The sequence below is a fragment of the Coenobita brevimanus genome, chromosome 72 (genome assembly GCF_032717465.1).
Source record: "Coenobita brevimanus isolate Jiangsu-jjx chromosome 72, ASM3271746v2, whole genome shotgun sequence".
Taxonomy (NCBI): domain Eukaryota; kingdom Metazoa; phylum Arthropoda; class Malacostraca; order Decapoda; family Coenobitidae; genus Coenobita; species Coenobita brevimanus.
Window position 1 is genome coordinate 2,533,755 of NC_137025.1, and position 22,421 is coordinate 2,556,175.

A 22,421-nucleotide genomic window follows, 5' to 3' on the forward strand; every position below is an offset into this window, starting at 1 on the left:
TTTATTTCTACTACCTTCTGACAATATCATTCAGATTAGGGGAGCTTCAAAGTCTTTCGTAACTTATAAACAAAAGCCTTGGCGAACCAGTAATAAAATCAACGAGAGTTCATCATGCTGCAAATGCAAACCTCCTGAATCCAGATGACATCCTTTATTGGCCTGCTGTTGCTGCTTCCACACAATTTTATTATACTCAGTTAAGGTCTCTCATGTGGCACAGTATGGCTATACCTAACCCTCCCAGTCCAAATACTTCTGCCACTTAAAAGCATCCCATACTGAAGGAGTTTAGTAAGGCTATATCTAACCCTTCCAGTTTGTAATTTTTCAACTAGTTGGGGCCTCTATACCAAAGCAGTTTAGTATGGCTATACAGGTATCTAAACCTTCCTCTTAAAAAAAGAAGAAAAAAAAAATCCTAATATCAAAAAAATCATCTGGAAGTAGCAAGAATAAAACAAAGAAGATGCCATCATTATGAAAAAAGCTGACAAGTTACTTAATCCTTGTTTTTTGTGCAACTTAAAACAAAGAAAAAAAATTGTTTTGTGCAACTACTGTACCTCAAAAACCTTGCAGTTTACATTCAATCATATTTTCACCTTCCCTTCCTCCCAGTTGTTGAACAAGTTGTCATGTATTATACATACTCTCCTCATCTATGCTTCAGCCCCCTTTCCTTCTTCCACATCTACCTCCATCCCCCTTCCACTTCTCTGCTGCCCCTTTCACAACCTCTCCATCTCACACCTGCTGGGGACCTTAATTGTCAAACTTGCGGTTGGGGTTGGCGCCGAACAGCATTGTACGGATCTCAGGAAGCATCTGTTGTGCCAGCATGTCCATACGCGCCTCAAGTGTGTTGGACACCTTGATGCGGTTACCAGATGTCACCATCTCAACACCACCACAGCTGATGAGGGAAGCATGATTACATTATTATTATTATTATTATCATTATTAGTGGTAGGTGGGGGCGCTCACCATCCACTCACTCAATGTAGTGCTGCTCTCGGGTGTCTACCCTGTCCTCTCCTCCATCCTTCTTTCCTTCCATCTTCTTCTATCTTTCGTTCCTTCATTCTTTCCTCGTCCTTCTGCCTATGGGTGACTTTACACTCCCTCTTCTGTCTTTCATTCCTTCATTCTTTCCTCTTTCTTCTGCCTATGGGTGACTCTACACTGAGTGACAAGCCAAATGGTTTCCTGTACACCAGGAAACTATTTACTACACTGGGTGGTAACCATATAACCAAATTTTGGCGCCTGGTGGTTCAGTGGGTAATTATTGTGCTCCAATCGGATTGAGCCGGTGAAGGTTTATATCCAAGGGAAGGTTGGGCTTTATTGCTGACGTAATGCCACTCAGGGATGAGTGAGGTTGGTCACTCTCATCTTAAATGTCAGAACCTACTGCCTAGCCCCGGGCTCCTACACTCCTCATGGGGCAACGTAGGATTGGATGATGGATGGATGGATGGATTATCATTATTATTATTCATTCATTCATCATCTTATCCAGTGTTGTCCCATGAGCAGCGTAGGAGCCCGGGGCTAGGCAAGTTGGTCCTGACATTTAAGTTGACAGTGACCAGCCTCACTCATCCCTGAGTGGTATTACATAAGCAGTAAACCCCAACCATCCCTTGGATATAAACCTACATCAGCTCAATCTGATTGTAGCGACATAATTACCCACTAAACCACCAGGTGCCATAATTTGGTTACATGGTTACCACCCAGCACAGTAAATGGTTTCCTGGTGTACAGGAAACCATTTGGCTTGTCACACAGTGTAGAGTCACTTACGGCTGTACAATGATTTCTCTATCATGATGTCCATGAAATTAATTAATTTCTTATTCCATCATCTGGGGTTAGCTCTTCATACTACTAAAGGAACACAGACATCAGTATAGTATACAGTATATGAGTAACTTTTCTTTCTGATAAAAGCTTAGGATAAGATCAAAGCTTTCCAATGCTGCTGTACAGTATATACAGTGTTGTTATGATGGTAACAGCAATTAAAACAATACCTAAAGTTGTTCAGACAAAAGCAAAATAAGAGTTGTTTGTAGAGTAAAAATTTAAAAATAAATACAGTACAGTAATCCCTCAATTATCCGATGTAATAGAGCCAAAGGCATGTCCGGGTCGTGGCTCTGTCCGAATAATGGACTTCCTCCCTGGCCCCCATTCGTAGATAACCTAACTTTGAAAGACAGTGTAAGAGGCCACTACAGATCAGCATACAACACTTGTTTCTATTGTTTAACACTAACTGGTCAAGCTGACCAAAAATTGCAGTGGGCACAAAAAACATAGTGGCATCTATCTATCTATCACCAGATGCCATAATCCCGGAAAGGGTGGCCATTTGACTTTGAGTTATTTGTTTTATGGGGAGGGGCACTAACCCTCCACCAACCCACTTGTTGACATGTAGGGAACACGTATGGTTTGGTTATATATGGAATAAAATCATGGTGGCCTAAGACAGAATACAATCATGGTACAGTACAGTACAATACGTACGTTTGAATAAAATCAATGTCAACACTCATGATTTGACCATCCCGCATCAATCTTACCCAGGATCTCCCGCTTCTAACGAGTCAGCATTACCCTCTTCCTTTTCCCTGGTGAAGGGGCCATCATCACACACCATAGCAAAAGGCATGCAAGGAATAGCAAGGCCAAAAGCAAGTAGGGAACAACCACAAAAAGCACCACGTATGCCGCTAAAACAAATGTTTACAATGTTGCCCGGAAAGTGAAAGCGAGCAAGGAGGGGTCTCTGGTGGACACGGTAAACTAACCAGCAAGACATGGCGGCGCCATCGCGGAATTCCCGCCTGTCTGGGCTCGAATTTTTCATGGGACCATAATTTCCAAACACACGCTGCAAGCATTTTGTCTGAATAGTGGAAGATGTAGGAATAATGGTTTGGAACTGCCAGATCACAGCATCTGGGTAACGGATTGTCTGGGTAGTGGTCATCCGGATGACTGGGAGATTACTGTATATTAATTTTTCATGGGACATGAGTAGAAGAGTTACAAGGTAGGATGGGACTGGAGTGTACTGGTGTTGTGATGGAGAGGTAGACTGAGATGGTTTGGGCTTGTGGAAAGGATAGGGGATGATAACTGGGTGCAGAATGTAAGAAGTGTTAACGTTAAGGGTAGGGTTGCGAGATGTAGACCAAAAAAGACCTGGGACGAGGTCACTGAATGTGACCTCAGGGATAAGGGACTGAACAGGGTGGCTGCCAGAGATCAAGCAGCATGGAGAGCTGCCATTAGGTGACCAAAGCTGATGCATGCAAGCATGTTGGAGCTTTTAAAAACAAAATGAAATGAAACAGAGGAATAGGTGGAAGAAGCAAGGGTACTGTATATAAATCTCATTTTTTGTCATACTGGGGCTTGGCAAGTTGTGTTTTGGGGTGCCTTAAATAGTAACTGCACTGTCTTACATCTCTGCAGGAAGCCAGTTAGCAGTGTCGATCTCCAACTTGCATGTCCGGCCTGATATAGCACTGTATGCTTCCTGGGCACGGAGAATGGCTGCCTCAACTAGCGGTTGGTCCACACGACGACATCTCACTATTAGCGATGGCTCCAGTAACTGTCAAAGGAGGGAAACTTACATACTGTGTTCTGATACAAATAAAAGATATTGTCCATACAATTATCCTTACACAAGCTTACAGTAGCATGTATAAAGGTTAGTTAGTCCTCCTCCAGTAATTACCAAAAAAATTTCTACATAAATCTAATACCTCAGTTACTCCTCACTTTAAATGGTTTCACTGAGACTTGTACCCATGACTATCTCCCAACCCATCTATTTATGTCAATCCTCATTCCTTTCATTTTACCTGCCTTTCTACGTGCTAGCCAATTTATCTACCTATACTCACTCTCAGTTCTGTCCACTTTACAGAGTCAAAGTTATCAGTAGCCTTCTTTAATTTCCATTTTCACTATTAATCTCTGGGGGAAAAAAAAAAAAAAAAAAAAAAAAAAAAAAAAAAAAAGCATATCATAATTCCACTGCTACCTATGAAGCTGATTTCCCTACCCTTAATTTGCAGTAGCAATTGTACAGAAGAAGTTGCGATAATTTAGAACTTATCCCTTATATATAAATCGTGGATTGTGTGTGCCCCTCGTATAACTCACCTGACAGAGGCCCTGGCAGATAAGGTCCTCCAGTAGCTTTCCGTACATGGTCTGGTTCTGCGTGAGGATGTGGAGCTTTTGCTGGGCCTCCTGCAACACATTCTTGATGTGGTTCTCCTGTGATTTCAGTACCTCCAACCGAGACTTATTTAGTAGGTTTGAGGCTCCACTGTTTAAGGGCAAAAAAGACAAAGTCGCAGTCAAAAGTTCCTCTACACTCTCTTGGAACTGTCAAAAAACCTAAAGAGCCTCAGATGAGCATTGTAGCTATAGGGATTTTCTTTTTTCAAGCACCAACTACACAGAAATCACATACAAGTATAAAACAAACAATGTGGGGAAGTGGTAGTCAAGTAGCTAAAGAAGTTGCGAGCTGGTTGACAGGACCCAAGTATGATCACACGCAGGGAAAACTCTGACCTGAATGTTGATAACAGGCTTTACTGATCTTCCATGAGTGTTGCAGGATTTAATAGTGAAGCACTGCTTTAACCACAGTGTTGAGCAGTGGGACTGCATTAATACAAAAAAGGGAAGCTGTTTCCTTCCTCTCATTCCTCCAGCTTGCTTTTATCATTTATGACAAGAATTCCATCCATCCATCATCCAATCCTACATTGCCCCTTGAGGAGCAGAGAAGCCCGGGGCTAGGCAGTTGGTCCCGACATTTAAGATGAGAGTGACCAGCCTCACTCATCCCTGAGTGGCATTACAAGAGCAATCAACCCCAACTACCCCTTGAATATAAACCTTCACTGGCTCAATCCGACTGGAGTGCAATAATTACCCACTAAACCACCAGGTGCCAAAATTTGGTTATATTGTTACCACCCAGCATAGTAAATGGTTTCCTGGTGTACAGGAAACCATTTGGATTGTCACTCAGTGTAAAGTCACCCACAGGCAGAAGGAAGAGGAAAGAATGAAGGAAAGAAAGACAGAAGAGGGAGTGTAAAGTTACCCGTAGGCAGAAGGACATGGAAAGAATGAAGACAGAAGAGGATGAAGGGAAAGAAGGATGGAGGAGAGAAAAGGGCAGACACCCGTCAGAAGCACTACATCGAGTGAGTGGATGGTGAGCGCCCCTACCTACCACAATATGCAGAACGGTAATTTGAAAATTACTTAAGTTGTTTTGCTCTATCTACAATGATATACATTATACAATACCTAACTATTTTACCACATGCACATGTGAAACTACAGAACATTGTGAATTTTTTTGGCCTATCAGATGGAGCCAGGATTCCGTGGGCTTGAATGATGAGTGAAAATGGAAGTGAGGCCCATTGAACTGGGCAAACTTTGGCTATATGGATGCTGCTCCTCCTCACCCCGCCCTAGGGTGGGAAAAGAGGTCCTGATGATGATGAATGATGATATCTTTTGCAAAGCTGTCAGGTTTATCTATAATATCAACAGTATGATAATTCTCTCTCTCATACACTCACACAAGTACTGCAATTAAGCCTTATCCAACCCACTCACATCTTCTTCTGCAGCTCAACTTGCTTCTCCTTTCTCTCGTAGTACTCAATAATCTTAAGTCGGTTCTGCTGCACCAGCCGGCCCTTCTCAATGGTGAACTCTTCCTCAGCCCTCGCATCAATTTCCTCGGCTTTTTCATTGGCCTCCTGTTCTATGAAGGCCATCATGTGGTGGATCTGTGGAGATGGGCGATGATGGATTAAGACAAGGGGAAGTGGTAAGATGAGAAATGACAAACACAAAAATATATAAAAAAATAAATAAATGCTGGGAGAACACAGCAACACCATGTCTAAACTATTGCCTTTTCTGACTGACTTGCACCAAAATCAAAACACTTATCCCCACACACAGCACATATGCTAAGTCTGATCCAAATCAGATCAGGTATTCCTGTACTTATGCCACGCCCTGAATACTGACTCTGATTTATGAGGCTGATCTCTGACTGATCTGGACACAAACCTAGTGGACTACAGGCTGAAGCTACCCATTTGTAGTCCACTATCCCCCTCTTGGGGGAAAGGAGGAGGGACATTTGTAGGGCAGTGAGGTTAGGGACAACTGGGCCTGCAGAAGTTCTCAGTCATACCGGTGCCACCACGGAAAAGCACCCTTCTCCAGCCTTATGATGAGGAATGCATGTTTTAATTGTGTTGTAATGGCTGTGTTTGTAAGTCTAAACAGCTATGACACTGAGGGAACTATAACAGAGTACAAACCTGTGAAATCATATGAAATGACAATGTACTACACCCTGTTTAACGTCCACTCTCAGGTAGGGCTGAACTTAGGCCAGGAGAGCAGGCAGTTGCACAAACTTCCAACCCAACTGCAGGAAGTCCCAGTGACAATGAATGTATTATATAACTGAATAGGCTACTGCCATACCCAAGAACATAACTCACTGCAAATAAATGTGACTATATGTGGATTAACATCAACAGTTGAGCAAATATGCAACTGCTTGGTTCAGTGTGTATGCTAGGTCTGTGCACACCTCAGTTACATGTTCATACCAAGTGAACAAAACTGATCGAGTAACAGTTTGTTTTCATGTACTCATTAACATTCTCCATACATGTATAAAGTTATACCTGATACCAACAGCCACAGAGACAGTGCCAATGCTGCTAATTTGGGGACTACAACAGCCATACAGACTAAAGGCTGAGACTCTGTCCAATGCCTATGGAGCCATTTTGTACAATGAAACATACAGCTCCTCCCCCTACCAAACAGTATACAATGGAAAACACCAGTTAACGTATATCTAGTTTCATGGCCAACAACCTAGTTAAATCAAAATGAAAGTTATCAGCTGACATTCGTCTTCATTCGTGTTTGTGTATTGATGAAACTTAAACTATCAAATTTAAATAAACTAACATCCAACAGCTTCCCAAACCCCATCATTCTTTACTGTACATAACTTAAGAAAAATGCATTATTATCTGAATAGGTGATCCCTAAATTTAAAGATGTATAAAATAAACCAAAGTGTATGCGGTATTAAACTTATCACTGTGACAAATGTATTCAATATTAGGTCTGTCTGAAAAATGATATAAAACAAACTGGGCTACATTACCTGCTTCTGGACATCGGCATCGCTCAGAGCCATTTTGATTGAGTTTTTCAGTGAAGATTGTAGGAAACAAGCGAGGGCACAGCTGACAGGTCGATGTTACTGCAGACAACAATCATATGACAGCACCAGTCAATTGAATTTCTGTAAGTCATTTTAACTCCAAGAAATAATAAATAAATTTCATTTTTCAAATTAAACTAATTATATAACTATATTAAAGTAGTTAATATTACATTTAATACAAAGATGCATTTATTATTTATTTCAAAATTGGAAGTTTGCTATAGTTGCTAGCATCACGGGACAATGGTAGGAGTATCGAGTATTAAATGATGGAATTCGGTAGCTTATTGGGACAGCCAATATGCTCTTTAGTCTTCTATAATTTTCAGCTAATCATCAAAGCATTTACTCCCCAAATACAATTTTGTGCTCAATGATTCCGTCAGAATAAAGCATACAGATCTCTTAAAGATGCTGCTGTTATGTGCTAAGGTGTATTTGACTTTTTATGTATATTAAGGAAATAGATGAACCGTAGGAAAATGTATGGTTCTCCAGGCCATTAGTATTGATGCTTCTCAGGATGTCACATGTAAATAAAAGATGTCTACCATGGAGGCTCTGAGCTGAGGGCAAGTGATTTTCAATCCTTCGAGGCCCATCTTCGTGAAGGTGAGCGGTCATACCAGTTTATTTGCATAAAAGAACTAGTTATGCTTCTTGATATCGCTTAAGCTACTGTAACGTAAATATTATCCATTGCATTTACTTATGAATTATCTATTTATCTATCTATTGCCAGACGCAATAATCCCGTAAGGGGTGGCCATTTGACTCTGAGTTAGTTGTTTTACGGGGAGGGGCACTAACCCTCCACCAACCCACTTGTTGACACGTAGGGAGTACGTATGGTTTGGTTATATGGTTACCACCCAGCATTGTAAATGGTTTCTTGGCTTTCAGGAAACCATTTGGCTTGTCACTCAATGTAAAGCCACCTGTAAGGCTGCGTTCACACCAAGCGATTCGATTCTATTCAGTTCATGGAGAATCATATCGATTCATGATTCGTCTTGATGCGACATGTTAATTCCTATAGGAACTGTTCACACCAAGCGAATCAATTCAATTCAAATCATGGCGATTCAGAATTACTGATGCGCGAGGGTCCATTTTTTCATCAGTCACGGCGATTCAGTGGAGGAGTGAGCACCATGCTACCGGACGTCCTGATAAATTTAGTGAGAGAGTGACGTGCTATTTATGATGCTAAAAAGTGGAACAATGATTTTGGTGCATTCACAACGATAAACATATTATGTCTATTTTTTTACTCTATTCAGTCATAAATGAAGGATGTCTATTTTTTTACTGTATTCACAGCCATAAATAAAGGATGTCTATTTTCTTAATATATTCACAACCAGAAACAAAGAATTTATACTTATTTTTACTCTATGCACAACCATATATAAAAGATATGTTTTCTTAATGTATTCTGTATTCACAACCAGAAATAAAAGATGTCTTTTATACTGCATGAAACACTACTTCTCCCAACTTTCAGACTTTTTAACAGTTCACTTCTTACCTAAGGTAAATGGCAATCCTTTCTTCAACTCCAACTGCACGTCGGTAATTAGTATTCTGTTTTCTTATGTTGGGTGCAGTCAACTCCACTAGCATTTTAAACTGTTCGGTGATCATCCTAAAATAATCATAAAACTTGTCTGAATTGTTTATCAAATCTGGGAACAAGTGTCCGAAACTCCCAAAATCAGGTCTTTTTGCATTAATTTCATGCACCCATATTCTTCTTGGACGCCTACGCCTACGCCGCCTCAGCCACAGCAACACCTCTATTTCAGCAAGAGCGTCTACGTCCATCCTCATTCAAGTCAGCCTTTGCACTACTCCCTGTTGATTCGGACAGTTTGATTCTGTCGGTATGAACGGCGCTGATTCAAAATGAATCGAATCAAATGATTCTCCATGAATTGAATCGAATCGAATCGCTTGGTGTGAACGCAGCCTAATGGAAATAAAAGCAATAAGAAGTGACAGGAAAGATGGGAGAAATAGGAAGAGAGGAGGGCAGGCACTGAAAAAGAATGATAAAGGCTAAGGAAGAAGTAGGCAGCACTACATCGTGAGTGGATGATGGTCGCCACTACCTACCACTACTTATTAATACATAAGTCAAATTCAGTGGTAGGTCGCAGAGGGCTCCCAAACAGAAAAGGGCCAGTCTGGATGTGTAGTTTGCCCTTGAATGTGAGGCCTAAAATGGGAGAGGCTAGGACCTAGGGTTGTGACTGAAGAGTTGAGAGGAAAGATGGGACTAGAGTGTATTGGTGTTGTGATGAAGAGGGCTAGATTGAGATGATTTGGGCATTTGAGAGGATGAAAGACTACAGTTGGGTCCAGAAAGTGAGAAGTGTGAACATCAAGGGTAGGGTTGTGAGAGGCACACCAAAAAAGACGTCGAGTGAGGTCATAAGAATGTGAACTCAGGAGTAAGGGACGGAATAGGGAGGCTGCCAGAAATCTAGCAGCATGGAGACCCATCCTTAGGTGACCAAGGCTGACACATGCAGGCATGTTGGAGCATTTGTAAATAATACACTGTGACTTGAATGCATCACTGGTGCATCTCCATACTGAACTTAATTCATACATTCATATGTCAAGCCTCATGTGTCTTCATTATCCATATCTCACTCAGTCATCTACACACCATATCAAACTGTCATCTGTCTTGACATCCCATACCTCCTCTAACTCTGAAACTCACTGCAGTATGGTTAGGCAGTCCAGAATGTAATGGACGTGCACAGCTAAACAAATCACGTAGAAATTAATGCTAATTGAGGAGAGTGCATGGGTTAAAAGAGTATGGTATTTTTTTAAAGGGTACTGGATTTATAGGAATATTATGATACCGGTGATCTCCAGTCTTTTAAATGCAATATGTCCATGCATCTCAAAATGAATAATCTTGAATTTGGTGCTGCTAATTTTTTTTTTTTCTTGGAATAATCTTGCTGGCTTCTGGCCTTTGATTCGTTCTTCCTTGCATAAAAAGAAAAAAAAAAAATGAAATTAGAACACTTATTTTATTGTCCATCCATCCATCCATCATCCAGTCATACACTGCCCCATGAGGAGCGTAGGAACCCGGGGCTAGGCAGTTGGTCCCGACATTTAAGATGAGAGTGACCAGCCTCACTCATCCCTGAGTGGTATTACATGAGCAATCAACCCCAACCACCCCTTGGATATAAACCTTCACTGGCTCAATCCGATTGGAGCGCAATAATTACCCACTAAAACCACCAGGCGCCAAAATCTGGTTATATGGTTACCACCCAGAGTAGTAAATGCTTTCCTGGTGTACAGGAAACCATTAGGTTTGTCACTCAGTAGAGTCACCCACAGGCAGAAGGAAGAGGAAAGAATGAAGGAAAGAAAGACAGAAGAGGGAGTGTAAAGTCACCCGTAGGCAGAAGGACAAGGAAAGAATGAAGGAAAGACAGAAGGGAAAGGAAGGAATGAAGGATGGAGAGGAAAGGGCAGACACCCGAGAGCAGCACTACATTGAGTGAGTGGATAAATCAAGTATAATTAATCAATAAATCCAGAAAATTATAGTGTTGTCATCAAAGGCTTTATGAAAAGTTACCACTTAGGCTGTTGGATTGTAGTTATGAGATTTTGTAGGTTGCTGAATGATGGTTTGGTAAAATTGGGTTATGACCATAATGTTCGCTTAACACATACAGCATTTCATAGGTACACTGTACTCAATGAAACTTTCGGTAATTTCTTAACATGAAAGCCACGTTCCTTCAGTATTTCATGGGGAGTTGTGAAACATTTGATAATTTTTTAACCTAAAATCCGAGGTGCGAAGATATGCTGAGTCCTGGCTCCACACCTGCAGGTGATGGCTGGGCGGGTGGGCCTGGCAGCTTTGCGGCTGCCCCCTCTGCCATCCACCGGTGAACTTGTGAAACTCTACCGCCTCCAGGCCCTCAAGCAACTCAGCCAGAACTTCCTGTTGGACCCTAAGCTGAGCAGCAAGATAGTGAGAAGTTCTGGGCGGGTACGAGGCTGCCATGTGTGTGAAGTTGGACCGGGGCCTGGTAACATCACACGCAGTATCCTGGAGCAGGGTGCTGAACGTGTTACAGTCATTGAAAAGGATGATAGATTCCTCCCAACCCTCCAGCTTCTCCAGGATGCTTCACAGGGAAGACTGGACATTCAGCTGGGTGATGTACTGACCTTTAATATGGAGAAACTGTTCCCAGATGACCTGGCTTGTGCATGGGATGGTACCCTTCCCAAGATTCACATTATTGGTAACCTGCCCTTCAATGTTGCCACGCCTCTCATCATCCGCTGGCTTCACGATATCAGCCGTCAGAGAAATGCATGGGTCAATGGTCGTGTTCGCATGACACTGACATTTCAGCTGGAGGTGGTTCAGCGCATGGTAGCTCCCCCTAACCACCCCCAGCGATGTCGTTTGTCAGTCATGTGCCAGAACTGGTGTCAGGTGTACCATAAGTTCACAATCCCGGGCCGTGCCTTTGTGCCCAAACCAGATGTTGATGTTGGCATTGCACACTTCATCCCACTCAAAGAGCCTCAAATCCCTCTTAATTTTAAGCTGGTGGAAAAAGTCGTTCGGTGTGTATTTTCTTTCCGACAGAAATATTGCCATCATGGGGCAGCTGTACTGTTTCCCCCAGCTTTGCGAGATGAACTGGTAACCAAACTGTTCACCGTGGCTGATGTGGACCGGAAGCTGAGGCCATTCCAGTTGACCATCTTTGAGTTTAATCGACTGTGTCATGCCTACGCTGCCATGGTGGAAGAGAATCCAAGACTGGCAACCTACAACAGGGAGAAGCCATTGATTGAAGAGGCAGAGGAAAATGACTAAACTATTCTGATGTTTTGACACTATATAGAGGTTATAAATAAGGTAATCTAAGTACTGTACAAAGTGTACTATCCACTAATATTCATGTACACTGTATTATGTCAGACCTTTTGATTGAAGTGCAGTGCAAACAGCAGACTAATGGTGATGTCGTGTAAAGTGTACAGAAGTATTTTTCCCCAAATTTTTATGGAGAGGGCAGACAACATAGTATGTGAGCAGCAGTACAGTATATTGATAATGTACAGCACACAATAGTTAATTATGTTTCTTATTTGTACGATTAGCAAATATAACTCCCTCACACCCAAGCAGACCCTTTCACTGGTTGAGCACTCCTTTACACAATCCTGCTGCTAGACAAGACAGGTATGTTGGAATGTAATCTTGAAAGAACCTCTTGCTGGATTATACTGTACAGTAACTTTAATAAGGTACTGGTAGCAAAACAAAAATTAGTATGCAGAGTCAATTGTAATAAACATTTATAATGTAGGAAGTCTTAGCATTGGTATCATCATAATTGTATTGTCCCTTATATGCTGTATGGGTACATCTAGAGCAGAACTCATTCATCCCTTCTGTGATGAAACTGAGAGGAGAAAGCAGATTCCCAGTACAATACTGTACAACTATATTCCATTCCACCAAGTTTGGCACCATCAGCAATGTCCTCAATGCCTGTAGTGTTGATGTAAATACTTTGCACTGGGTAAACTTCTAGTTTTTACCTTGAAAACTTATATATAAAAGCATTACAAAAAGGTATATCCAGTACTGAGGACCTTTATCAATGCTACAGGTGTTGACAACATCACTGATGGTGCCAGACTTGGTGAAATGGAGTATATACCTTTCCTCTACTGTGTGGCCTGTGGCAGGAAGGTGCTTGTAGCACAGGTGCCAATGCTATGGCCATCCTTGACTTGTTTGCCTTTTGTGGTGTTGCACACAATGAGGAAGGTGTTGGAGAATGTCGAATACAGGTATATTTAAGTTCGTCTTTATATAAATAAGGAAAATGCATTCACCAGATTACCAGTTAAATTTCTTTTTACCAACCACAACATGAGTACAGTACGGTACTGTATGTACCAATAATGCACATATAAGTGTCCTTACCAGTATGATGTATAGTTTCATGCTGAGCGTTGTTGTTGCTTGCTTTATAAGACAGACATTTGTGAAAGTAGCCACGATTGTTATTGTTAATGCAAGTTCCACGTTTATGCTGTATTACACCATATGGCAGGAATATACATAAATATGAATTCAGTGGAAAATAACTCAAAATTGTGTCCAGTTTCAGAAAAGATTAAGGATACTTTTTTTAGGCACTGTATAATCAGGGACAGTAGTTCACCTAATATTCATCTGCTTCCACTTCACATTTCCAGCATATCATAGAGCAGTGATACCTACCAAGCTTCTCACAGATTAGGAATACTAGCCTGCAAAGGAGAGTAAGTACAGTAGTAGAGATAAAATATTAAAGCCTTGTCCCTAATCATAAATGTGTTGTCTGTAACATTATCGTATCCTTCCTGGAGGTACCTCAGTAATGTCAAATTTCTTCCACTGGCTTAGGCAATGATGTTCCCAGATACAGTTTGCCCTCACCGAAAGTTCATTTAATACTTGGTTGCTGATGAACTAAAGTTGCTATGAGTCATTTTTAAGTGGTTTTGAAGTGAGAAGTGAATGTTTTTATGTCTTTAATCCCTCATCTGTGAACCAGCAGTACAGTACATCTCACTTAAAGCTGTTTTGCCTGCACACATCATACAGTACGTGAGGCAAGACCATTTATGATCTTTTGCCAGGGTCTGTGATATGGTGGTCTTTGCATTTTGGATTATGGCTTATGTGTTGCCAGTCAGCCCAGAACAGATGTAAATAGCTTTGCCATAGTGTAGACCCTTATTAATAAAATTTGTAACAATGCAGATCTTTTATTTCTCTTGTGCCGTACAGTACCGGTACTACTTTAATTCTAACATGGCCTAAAATTGCTATCTCTCCATCATTGGTGATAAGTTTTAGAAACAGGTTAACATTTATATATGATGCTAGTCATGAAGCGGTGCCACGGAAGGTGTGTAGAGCCATAGTATTGCCTTTTTCCTCCATTGATGCACAGGCAATGTAAGCTGCAAAAGGACGGAAATCTGGGCTAGGTTAAGGTAAATGAATATAACACACACTCCATGCCTTCTGTTAACTCTTTGATGAAACCCTCAGAATGCGAGGATGGTGTTGACATCTGAGCAGAAGTGGCAGCTACTTGGGGCCCTGTATCAGCATGGCACAGACTTACAAGCCCTCAAGGAGGCATTGCCAGATTGGAATACTGAGGAACTGTCCTCTTCAATTAAGCGGTACCGCAGGAGGGCACTGAAGGTGGGTGTGAGAGAGAGAGAGACTGACCTAATATTTCTAGATTTGGTAGACACAGCTGTAATATAAAAATTTAGTTAACAAGTGTTTTGTTTGTTTCATTTTTATGGAGTATTTTTGCTTTTTATTCTGCATGAGAAGTCAGTCATCACCTAATTTGTGACTGATGATGTGGTATTTTCTTCCCCACACAGCGGGTAGATGAACGTACCAAACACCAAGGTGTTGTGCGTACACAGCCACAGAAGGAATGGTCCCGGGTGGAAAAGTGGTACAACTTGACCCAGCAGCTCCATCGCCTCCAGGGCACCAGTGACCAGACCAAGAAGCATGGCAGGCAACGCGTATCATACCAACCACGCGACCATTCACCACTCCTAAGCAAGGTATAAAAAAAGGGAGGGAGGGGGAGGCATTCCTAAACAGTACTGCCTCATTTGAAGCATAGGTACCCAAAGCTAGGCTACTGGAGTCCAGAACATTTAACTCATTATCTGCACATGGCGGTTTTTTGGAGGTGTCTGTGGTGCACAGACATAGGGGTAAAAATGAATTTTCCCAAAGGCCAAATATTATCTTCGGAATTGAGAGAACACATGCCAAAGTATTTAGTAACAAAATATAGCTCAATATTTACCTTGGTAAAGCCATGGATGAACATCGAAGGGTCTGATTCCCTATTGGAATGTATGGTTTTCGTTTTCTTTTTCGTTTTCGGTTTTGAAGGCTCAAACATGCTTGCATGGGTCGGCCTTGGTCACCATGGCACTATATTCAAAATTCACCTGTGCAGGCAGGGCTGTATTGAGCAGTCGCACTCGGAACAGCCCAGGCTGTATAGAACAGTTAATGGGTTAAAGGTAGGAGAGCGACCTGTGCCCCTGATAACATTTTACAAGTCAAATGTGGGACTGGAACAATAGCATGTTTAAGTTAGAGTGCATTCTGGCCAAAGAGTTCCACCACCAAACCACTAGGTCAAGGTACAGGTGCATATTTACTTACATGCAGTGCCAATATGCATTTTTGTAAGGCAGTTTCTTATTTTTTTTTAATTTATTTTTTTTTAATTTATTTTTTTTTAAGTCCCCTAACCCTGATGATGATGATGATAGTAGTGGTAAAGATAATTATGGTGATGATAATAGTGGTGAAGATAATTATGATGATGGTAATAGTGAAGATAGTTATGGTGATGAAAATAGTGGTGAAGATTATGATGATGATGATAATAGTGGTCAAGATAATTATGGTGATGAATAAGACTGTAGTGAAAATGATGATGAAAGTGGTAGTAAAGATGATACAGTACTTACTGGTAACACTATAAATGATGTTGTCCTCCATCATCAATTGCAGGTAATGGCGTGTATAGCTAGCCGGGAGGACCACCCACTGCCAGCCAACCCCACTCAGCCCAGCTACACACAGATATACAGGTCAGTCAGTTACAGCCCCAATCTAATCTAACCTAACCTAGTCTAATCTAATATGATCACTATCTATCTTGACCTTACCTAACCACCCACTACCACCCCAACTACACTCAGATCTACAGGTTAGGCTCTCCATTTTCTTTCTTTTATACTATGTTGCCAAAGTTAAAGCCATGCGGTATGATGATGTCTTTTTTTTATATTTTTATGCTTGCTACTGATGGATTTTATTTTATTCAAGAAGACCCAAATCACAAAGCCTCCATTATACTTCTACATAAGGTTGAACAAAAGAAACCAAAATAAATTTCATTCTCATCTACATCTGTTCTCTCCCACCCATACATTTTTTCAAACATTCCCCTTACTTTTTATGAATTCCACAGTAGGTCTTAGAAATATTGCCTGTTGAAGGTTTGTTCCTGCGAATACAGACTTAGTTGCCAGTGTCCCTCAGTGCATTGTAGCTACAGTACCAGTTGTGTGAAAGTGGTTGTGATATTTTGGGGCACATCGTTTAATTTATAATGAGGGCCCTGTATTAGTCCTGCTCCATATACACCATCAACATGTCATCCCCAGTTCACACCTTCATCCATATCTGTCCTATCTCACCAGTACCCTCATTCACACATCGACATTTACCCAGTACCATCCACATCCCTCATCCCTACATCCACACTTACCATCTCTGGCCAGTATCCTTCTCCAGACATGCACACCTCTCCTATCCCACCCACATTATCCACACTCATCATCTGCCATCCAACCCACAGGTACCTCTCACAGTTACTGGGCGGAGAGGAGCCAACAGAACTGGACCCGGCAAGTGCAGGGCGGGTGGCGGAGGCAATGAGGCAGGTGAAACAAGTGGCGGAGGAGGCTCTGGAGTTGGGAAAGTACCACACCCACCTGTTCCAGATCCCCCAAGAGGCATTCCAGAAACGAGTTAGTTGATGCCCTTCTGCTCTTTTTTCCTCTCTTCTTTGTTTATGTTAGCTGATCTTCCTTCCCCTCGTTACTTAATTCTTTTCCAATCGCATCCTGTTTTGTCTTATCCCATCAAGTCTCCTCTCCTTACGTGTCTTCTGTCCATGTACAGGGTTGAACATTCTCCTCATTTCTTCTATCATCTCCTCCCATCTGGTCCAAGATCCTTTTCCTCTCTCTCTCTCCCTCCCTCCCTCTGACAGCAGTGACGACAAAATACAGTACTGTATAGTACAAAATTCATCATCGTAGTGAGCGTTTAAGTACAGTACGTAGTTGGTGTGGGTGTCATTCTCTGCTGTTGATAATTATTATGCTTGATGTAAGACATTGTTTCTAATAAATTTGTGTGATTAATATGATTACAAATGTTCTAGATTTTTTTTTTTTTTTATAATTATATATATATATATATATATTTATATATATATATATATATAGTATATATATATATATATATATATATACTGTATATATATATATATATATATATATATATATATATATATATATATATATATATATGTTTAAATATATATATATATATATATGTTTAAATATATATATATATATATATATATGTTTAAATATATATATATATATATATATGTTTAAATATATATATATATATATATATATGTTTAAATATATATATATATATATATATGTTTAAATATATATATATATATATATATATATATATATATATATATATATATGTTTAAATAATATATTTTAATGTGACCTTTTCACTCCCACAGGCCCCAAAGAAGGCTGACTTAAGTAATGATGGCAGTGGTACCAGCAGGGACAGGTGAGGGAGGGAGGCTCATTATTGTTTATTGGCAGCTTTTTTCATTGATATACATTATTGAACATCCACGTGTGTAAAGAGTGCCTGCATTCATTACGGTATACAGTATCCCCTAACTACATTACTTCCCACCTCCCTACAGAGTTGATGCCGAGGGGTCAGACTGCCCCCTCTTCCAGGACCCTGAGGATGAGGAGGGCAAGGCTGAGGGGAAGGAGGATGAGGAGGGAGGAAGTAGCCAGGACCTCTCCCCAGATGACCCCTACTTTGAGATCAAGCGTGAGAAGCTCATCAAGAAAGTAGGCACTATAACCAGTTTGTCATTATCTGGTCAAGTTAGTGTGTGAGTGATTAGTGCCAAAATTTGCTGTCACCTTATCAGGCCTCTTGTTGGCAGTTGATGATGTACATAAACTTAGTCTGTCGCCATATGCCATAATCCCATAAAGGGTGATCACAGTTCACCTGTCATCCTGTCCACTGGCATTTGGCTGCCCTTTCCAACTTGCATCCCCCTGACTCGTATACCTCTCCATCCCATCCCTTCATCAACACTACACTTTCCTAGTCATTATTTCATTTTCCACCCTCTCTCCATGGCCAGACCACCACAAATCCAGATGTTTTCTAGTACTGTACCTAAATTTGCACATGGTGGTCTAATGGTCAGAGTAACACAGGCTCAGTTCCCAGGAGAGGACTAGAAGTTTTTTTGGATCACATAGGGCCATCAAGAAGAGCATGATAGTCATCTACCCATAAATGTGCAGGACTGCAGAAGCCTAACCTCGGGCCCAATTACCTCAAAGATGGTAATATGGGACTGGCTGTTATCATTACTGTACTGTACTGTTTACTGTTACCTGAATTTGCAATCTGCCCTCATATTGTACACCTCTTACCTTAATGTGGCCCAAATTTATCATCCAGTTGCAGCTTATTTCACATAGCTCAGTTGCAGAACAAAATAGTGCTAGGGTTCTACATCATTTTCAAACCACCTCTATATATGTGATCATTGTTACAGATGTGGAGAGACAATTTTAGGTTAAGGTAAAGTGAAATAAGTATAGCACCAACTTTCCTTTCCTGTGACAGGTTTCGGCAGAGCAGGAGAAGTCAGCAGCAGAGTTGACCAAGTTACGAGGTCTTGACCCATTTTTTGTCCCACCCAACCTTCTCGTCAAACCTTCATCCACTCTGATCAACCCTTCTGCCCCCCTCACCCCATCCATCTCCGCCATCCGCCGTTCCAGCTCTTTGCACCTCTGAGTTGAGTTTGTCTTACCTGCAATGGTTTTAACCTCCTTGAAGTGAATGGAGGTTTTTCAGCCAAGTAAAATACTGCCAGCGTAGCAGGTCAGTCTCATACCCCAGCGTCTTGAATCTGGGATCTTCTTAGTATGTTGGGACAGCTGCCAGATTATTTTGTTCAAGTTAGGAAAGGACTCACTCTGAAGGGGATTTAATGCCATGTTTAACCCCTCCAGTTCGATGTCTACCCTAAGCTGAATAAATTAATTAGATCGTAAGAATAAAAAGACATCCTCTAGCTTCATGGGCTAAACAGTTTGGATCATGTTAGGCATCTTTGTCCCCACTACAACACAAAAGATGTGCAATAGGGCCAGCTTTTATTAATCCATGACCATTAGACTATATTACCAAATCATGTGTGGCATATTAAAGGAGATGACCACAGAGCTTTAATGGTACCAGAATGAGCAGTATTAATTCCAAGGTTAATAAATATCAGTAAGGTTTTCTGGCTTTTGTGGTAGGTGGGGGCACTCACCATCCACTCACTCAGTGTAGTGCTGCTCTTGGGTATCTGCCCTTTCCTGTCCTTCCTTCCTCTTCTTTCTTTACTTCATTCTTTCCTTGTCCTTCTGCCTACAGGTGACTTTACACTCATTCTTTTGTCTTTCTTTCCTCTTCCATCTGCCTGTGGGTGATACACTGAGTGGCAAGCCTAATGGTTTCCTGTACACCAGGAAACCATTTAGTACATTGGGTGGTAACCATAAAACCAAATTATGGCACCTGGTGGTTTAGTGGGTAATTACAGCACTCCAATTGGATTGAGCCGGTGAAGGTTTATATCCAAGGGGCGGTTGGGGTTATTTTTCACGTAATGTAACTCTGGGATGAGTGTGGCTGGTCACTCTCATCTTAAATGTCAGGACGAAATTGCCTACCCCAGGCTTCCATGCCCCTCATGGGGCAACGTAGAATTGAATGATTGATGGATGAATGGCTTTTCTGGCTTTTCTTAAATGTTGGATGGTTCACAGTGTGGTGTACAATGCATCAGGTACTATAAGTGACATTGTTTTGACTTTAATGTGGCACATTTTGTATCATTTTGAATCCCTTAGTATTGATATTTAATGACTAACATTGTAGTTTTATAAACCGTTACTTTTGTTATTTAATGACTAACATTGTAGTTTTGTAAACCGTTACTTTTGTTATAATGACTAACAACACTTTTGCCTGTGGTGTACATAGGTCATTTCTTGACATATACACTGATCCCTTGGTTATCGCACATAACTGGTAACAAACATGGCATGTGAAAATTGAATTGCATGATAATGAATACATAGAACCTCTGGGATTTATTTTAACTGGTACCAAGCATCCCAAGTGCAAACCCAAATTTTCCCTTTTACAACAACTTAGACCAGTGATTTTCAACCTTTTTCATATCATGGCACAGTGAGCCAGGCACTAAAATGGTCAGAGGCATACCATCAGTATGTAAGGATAGTTTTGGTTAAAAGAAAATGAATGATAATGTTTGTAATATATAAAAGCTAAAATTCTTCACTCTTATCTTAAATGCCAGGACCAACTTGCCTAGCCCCAGGCGCCAATGCTCCTCATGGGGCAATGTAGGATTGGATGATGGATGGATGGATGGATAATAATTTTTTAATTATGTTGCCAAAAGTATATTGCTGATCGTGGTTTTCAAAAGAGTTTGAAAGTTTTGTGTATATTTGTTATGACACATTGAAACCACGTCGTTGAAAAGGATGCCATTCGTTAAAAAAAAAAAATATGAAACTTTCAGATATAGATGATACTGTATTCAGATACAAACATGAGTAAAAATAAAAAGCCTTTGCCTACATACAAATATCAGGGGGAAACCTGTGCTTCGTGTTTCCTCATGATGTTCCTTGTCTGAAGTCAAATGGTTGACAAACATACCCTCAAGTCTTCCTTCCGTGTTTGAAGCCATGGCCTGTTCTTGCTTTTCATTGTGTTCACCCAAAGTCCCGTGGCACACCTACGGATGCTTGACGGTACATTGGTTGAAAATCGCTGATTTAGACCCACTAAATACACGCATGCTGTTTTGGTAAATACCAGACTCACACACAGGCATGGTTAGATTAATAAGAAAGTGATAAGGATGCTCTAAGGTAGAGCCATGTACCATAGTGACTTGAAATGGGCTTGAGGTGAGGGGATTCTGAGGCTAGTGGATGGAGAGAGTTGGGCTCAACCACCCACGATTAACTCCTCAACTACGGCCTCATTTTTGAATCCCTCAAAGCCATCAGAAACCACAGACACTATATAATAATTGTTGGCAGGAACGAGCTCAGGTGGGTGGCAATGATGTTTTTGAGTTGAAAAAATTAGTTATAACATCAGGAGTGCATACTCTTATCTCAGTGATAATGAAAACTACTATAACCAAGGGATCACTGCACTTTACGGTGCATCCTAACCTCCAAAAATTTGTCTTGAGGAACCAAGAACAAAAGGGAAGGCATCACTATATAGAAGGGATTACTGGCAATTACCTGCAGGTAATCCCTTCAGTATGCAAGATGTCCAAAATTCAGTAAAATGATCGGAATGTAATATAGATACTGGGGAAAAAAGGGGTTGGGGGTAACCATAGCTTACTTAGCTTTATGACTAGTATTTAGAGTAACATTTTGACAACCACAAATGTTTATTTTACCTGTTTTACCATACTTTTAAATGATTTTACTCAGAGACATTTACTAAACTGAACTTTTTAAGATGAAGAACTGTATTGTTTATGTGATTTAATAAAACAATGCATTACACTTCCATTTTATGTGGTTGTGAAACACTTTCTTGTTCATTTTTTTGGATCCTACCCACTCATCTTCACCACTGATCATTCCAACCCTCATTTTACAATTACAACCCTATAGATAGATAGATAACCCTATTAATCTGACACGAACACTGATATTGAACCACTCATACACCCACTTACACAGATGCTTTTCTCCCACCACAGTAATTCATTACAACAGTTTTCCATCACCATCATTCATTGGTAAATAACCTAACAATCCATTCCTCTTCACCCTGTCGTACACTGTTTCCCAGACCCGTAAATACTTTAGTCCTAACATGCTTTCTACAATAACTGTTTCACTGCACATATACACACATCCATTACCATCCTATAACAACTTTCATCACTCGTGGAACACTGATTTACTTGTTGATTTACTCCTTACCTTTTAATCTTTTGTATACTTTCCCTCAACACTTGGC

General features: G+C 40.8%; 2 protein-coding genes across 3 annotated transcripts; one reads left to right on the forward strand and one right to left on the reverse strand.

Annotated features, from left to right (window-relative positions):
• Positions 1-47: 47 nt before the first annotated feature.
• Vha26 (V-type proton ATPase subunit Vha26) lies at positions 48-7,389 on the reverse strand. Its single transcript, XM_080278233.1, has 5 exons — positions 7,274-7,389; positions 5,683-5,858; positions 4,195-4,363; positions 3,486-3,637; positions 48-916 (listed from the first exon to the last, which is right to left on the reverse strand). The coding sequence occupies exons 1-5, from the start codon at positions 7,304-7,306 to the stop codon at positions 766-768; spliced, it is 681 nt and encodes a 226-aa protein (XP_080134359.1). The 5' UTR covers positions 7,307-7,389; the 3' UTR covers positions 48-765.
• Positions 7,390-7,733: 344 nt separating this feature from the next.
• On the forward strand, positions 7,734-21,040 carry mtTFB1 (mitochondrial transcription factor B1). Of its 2 annotated transcripts, XM_080278311.1 has the most exons (8): positions 7,734-7,948; positions 14,469-14,627; positions 14,819-15,010; positions 15,984-16,063; positions 16,837-17,008; positions 17,812-17,864; positions 18,007-18,163; positions 18,963-21,040. In XM_080278311.1, the coding sequence occupies exons 2-8, from the start codon at positions 14,478-14,480 to the stop codon at positions 19,134-19,136; spliced, it is 978 nt and encodes a 325-aa protein (XP_080134437.1). In that variant the 5' UTR covers positions 7,734-7,948; positions 14,469-14,477; the 3' UTR covers positions 19,137-21,040. The 2 variants fall into 2 exon arrangements, with proteins under 2 accessions (XP_080134437.1, XP_080134436.1); XM_080278310.1 differs by lacking the exons at positions 14,469-14,627; positions 14,819-15,010; positions 15,984-16,063; ... (2 more) ...; positions 18,007-18,163; positions 18,963-21,040 and adding an exon at positions 11,220-12,933.
• Positions 21,041-22,421: the final 1,381 nt, after the last annotated feature.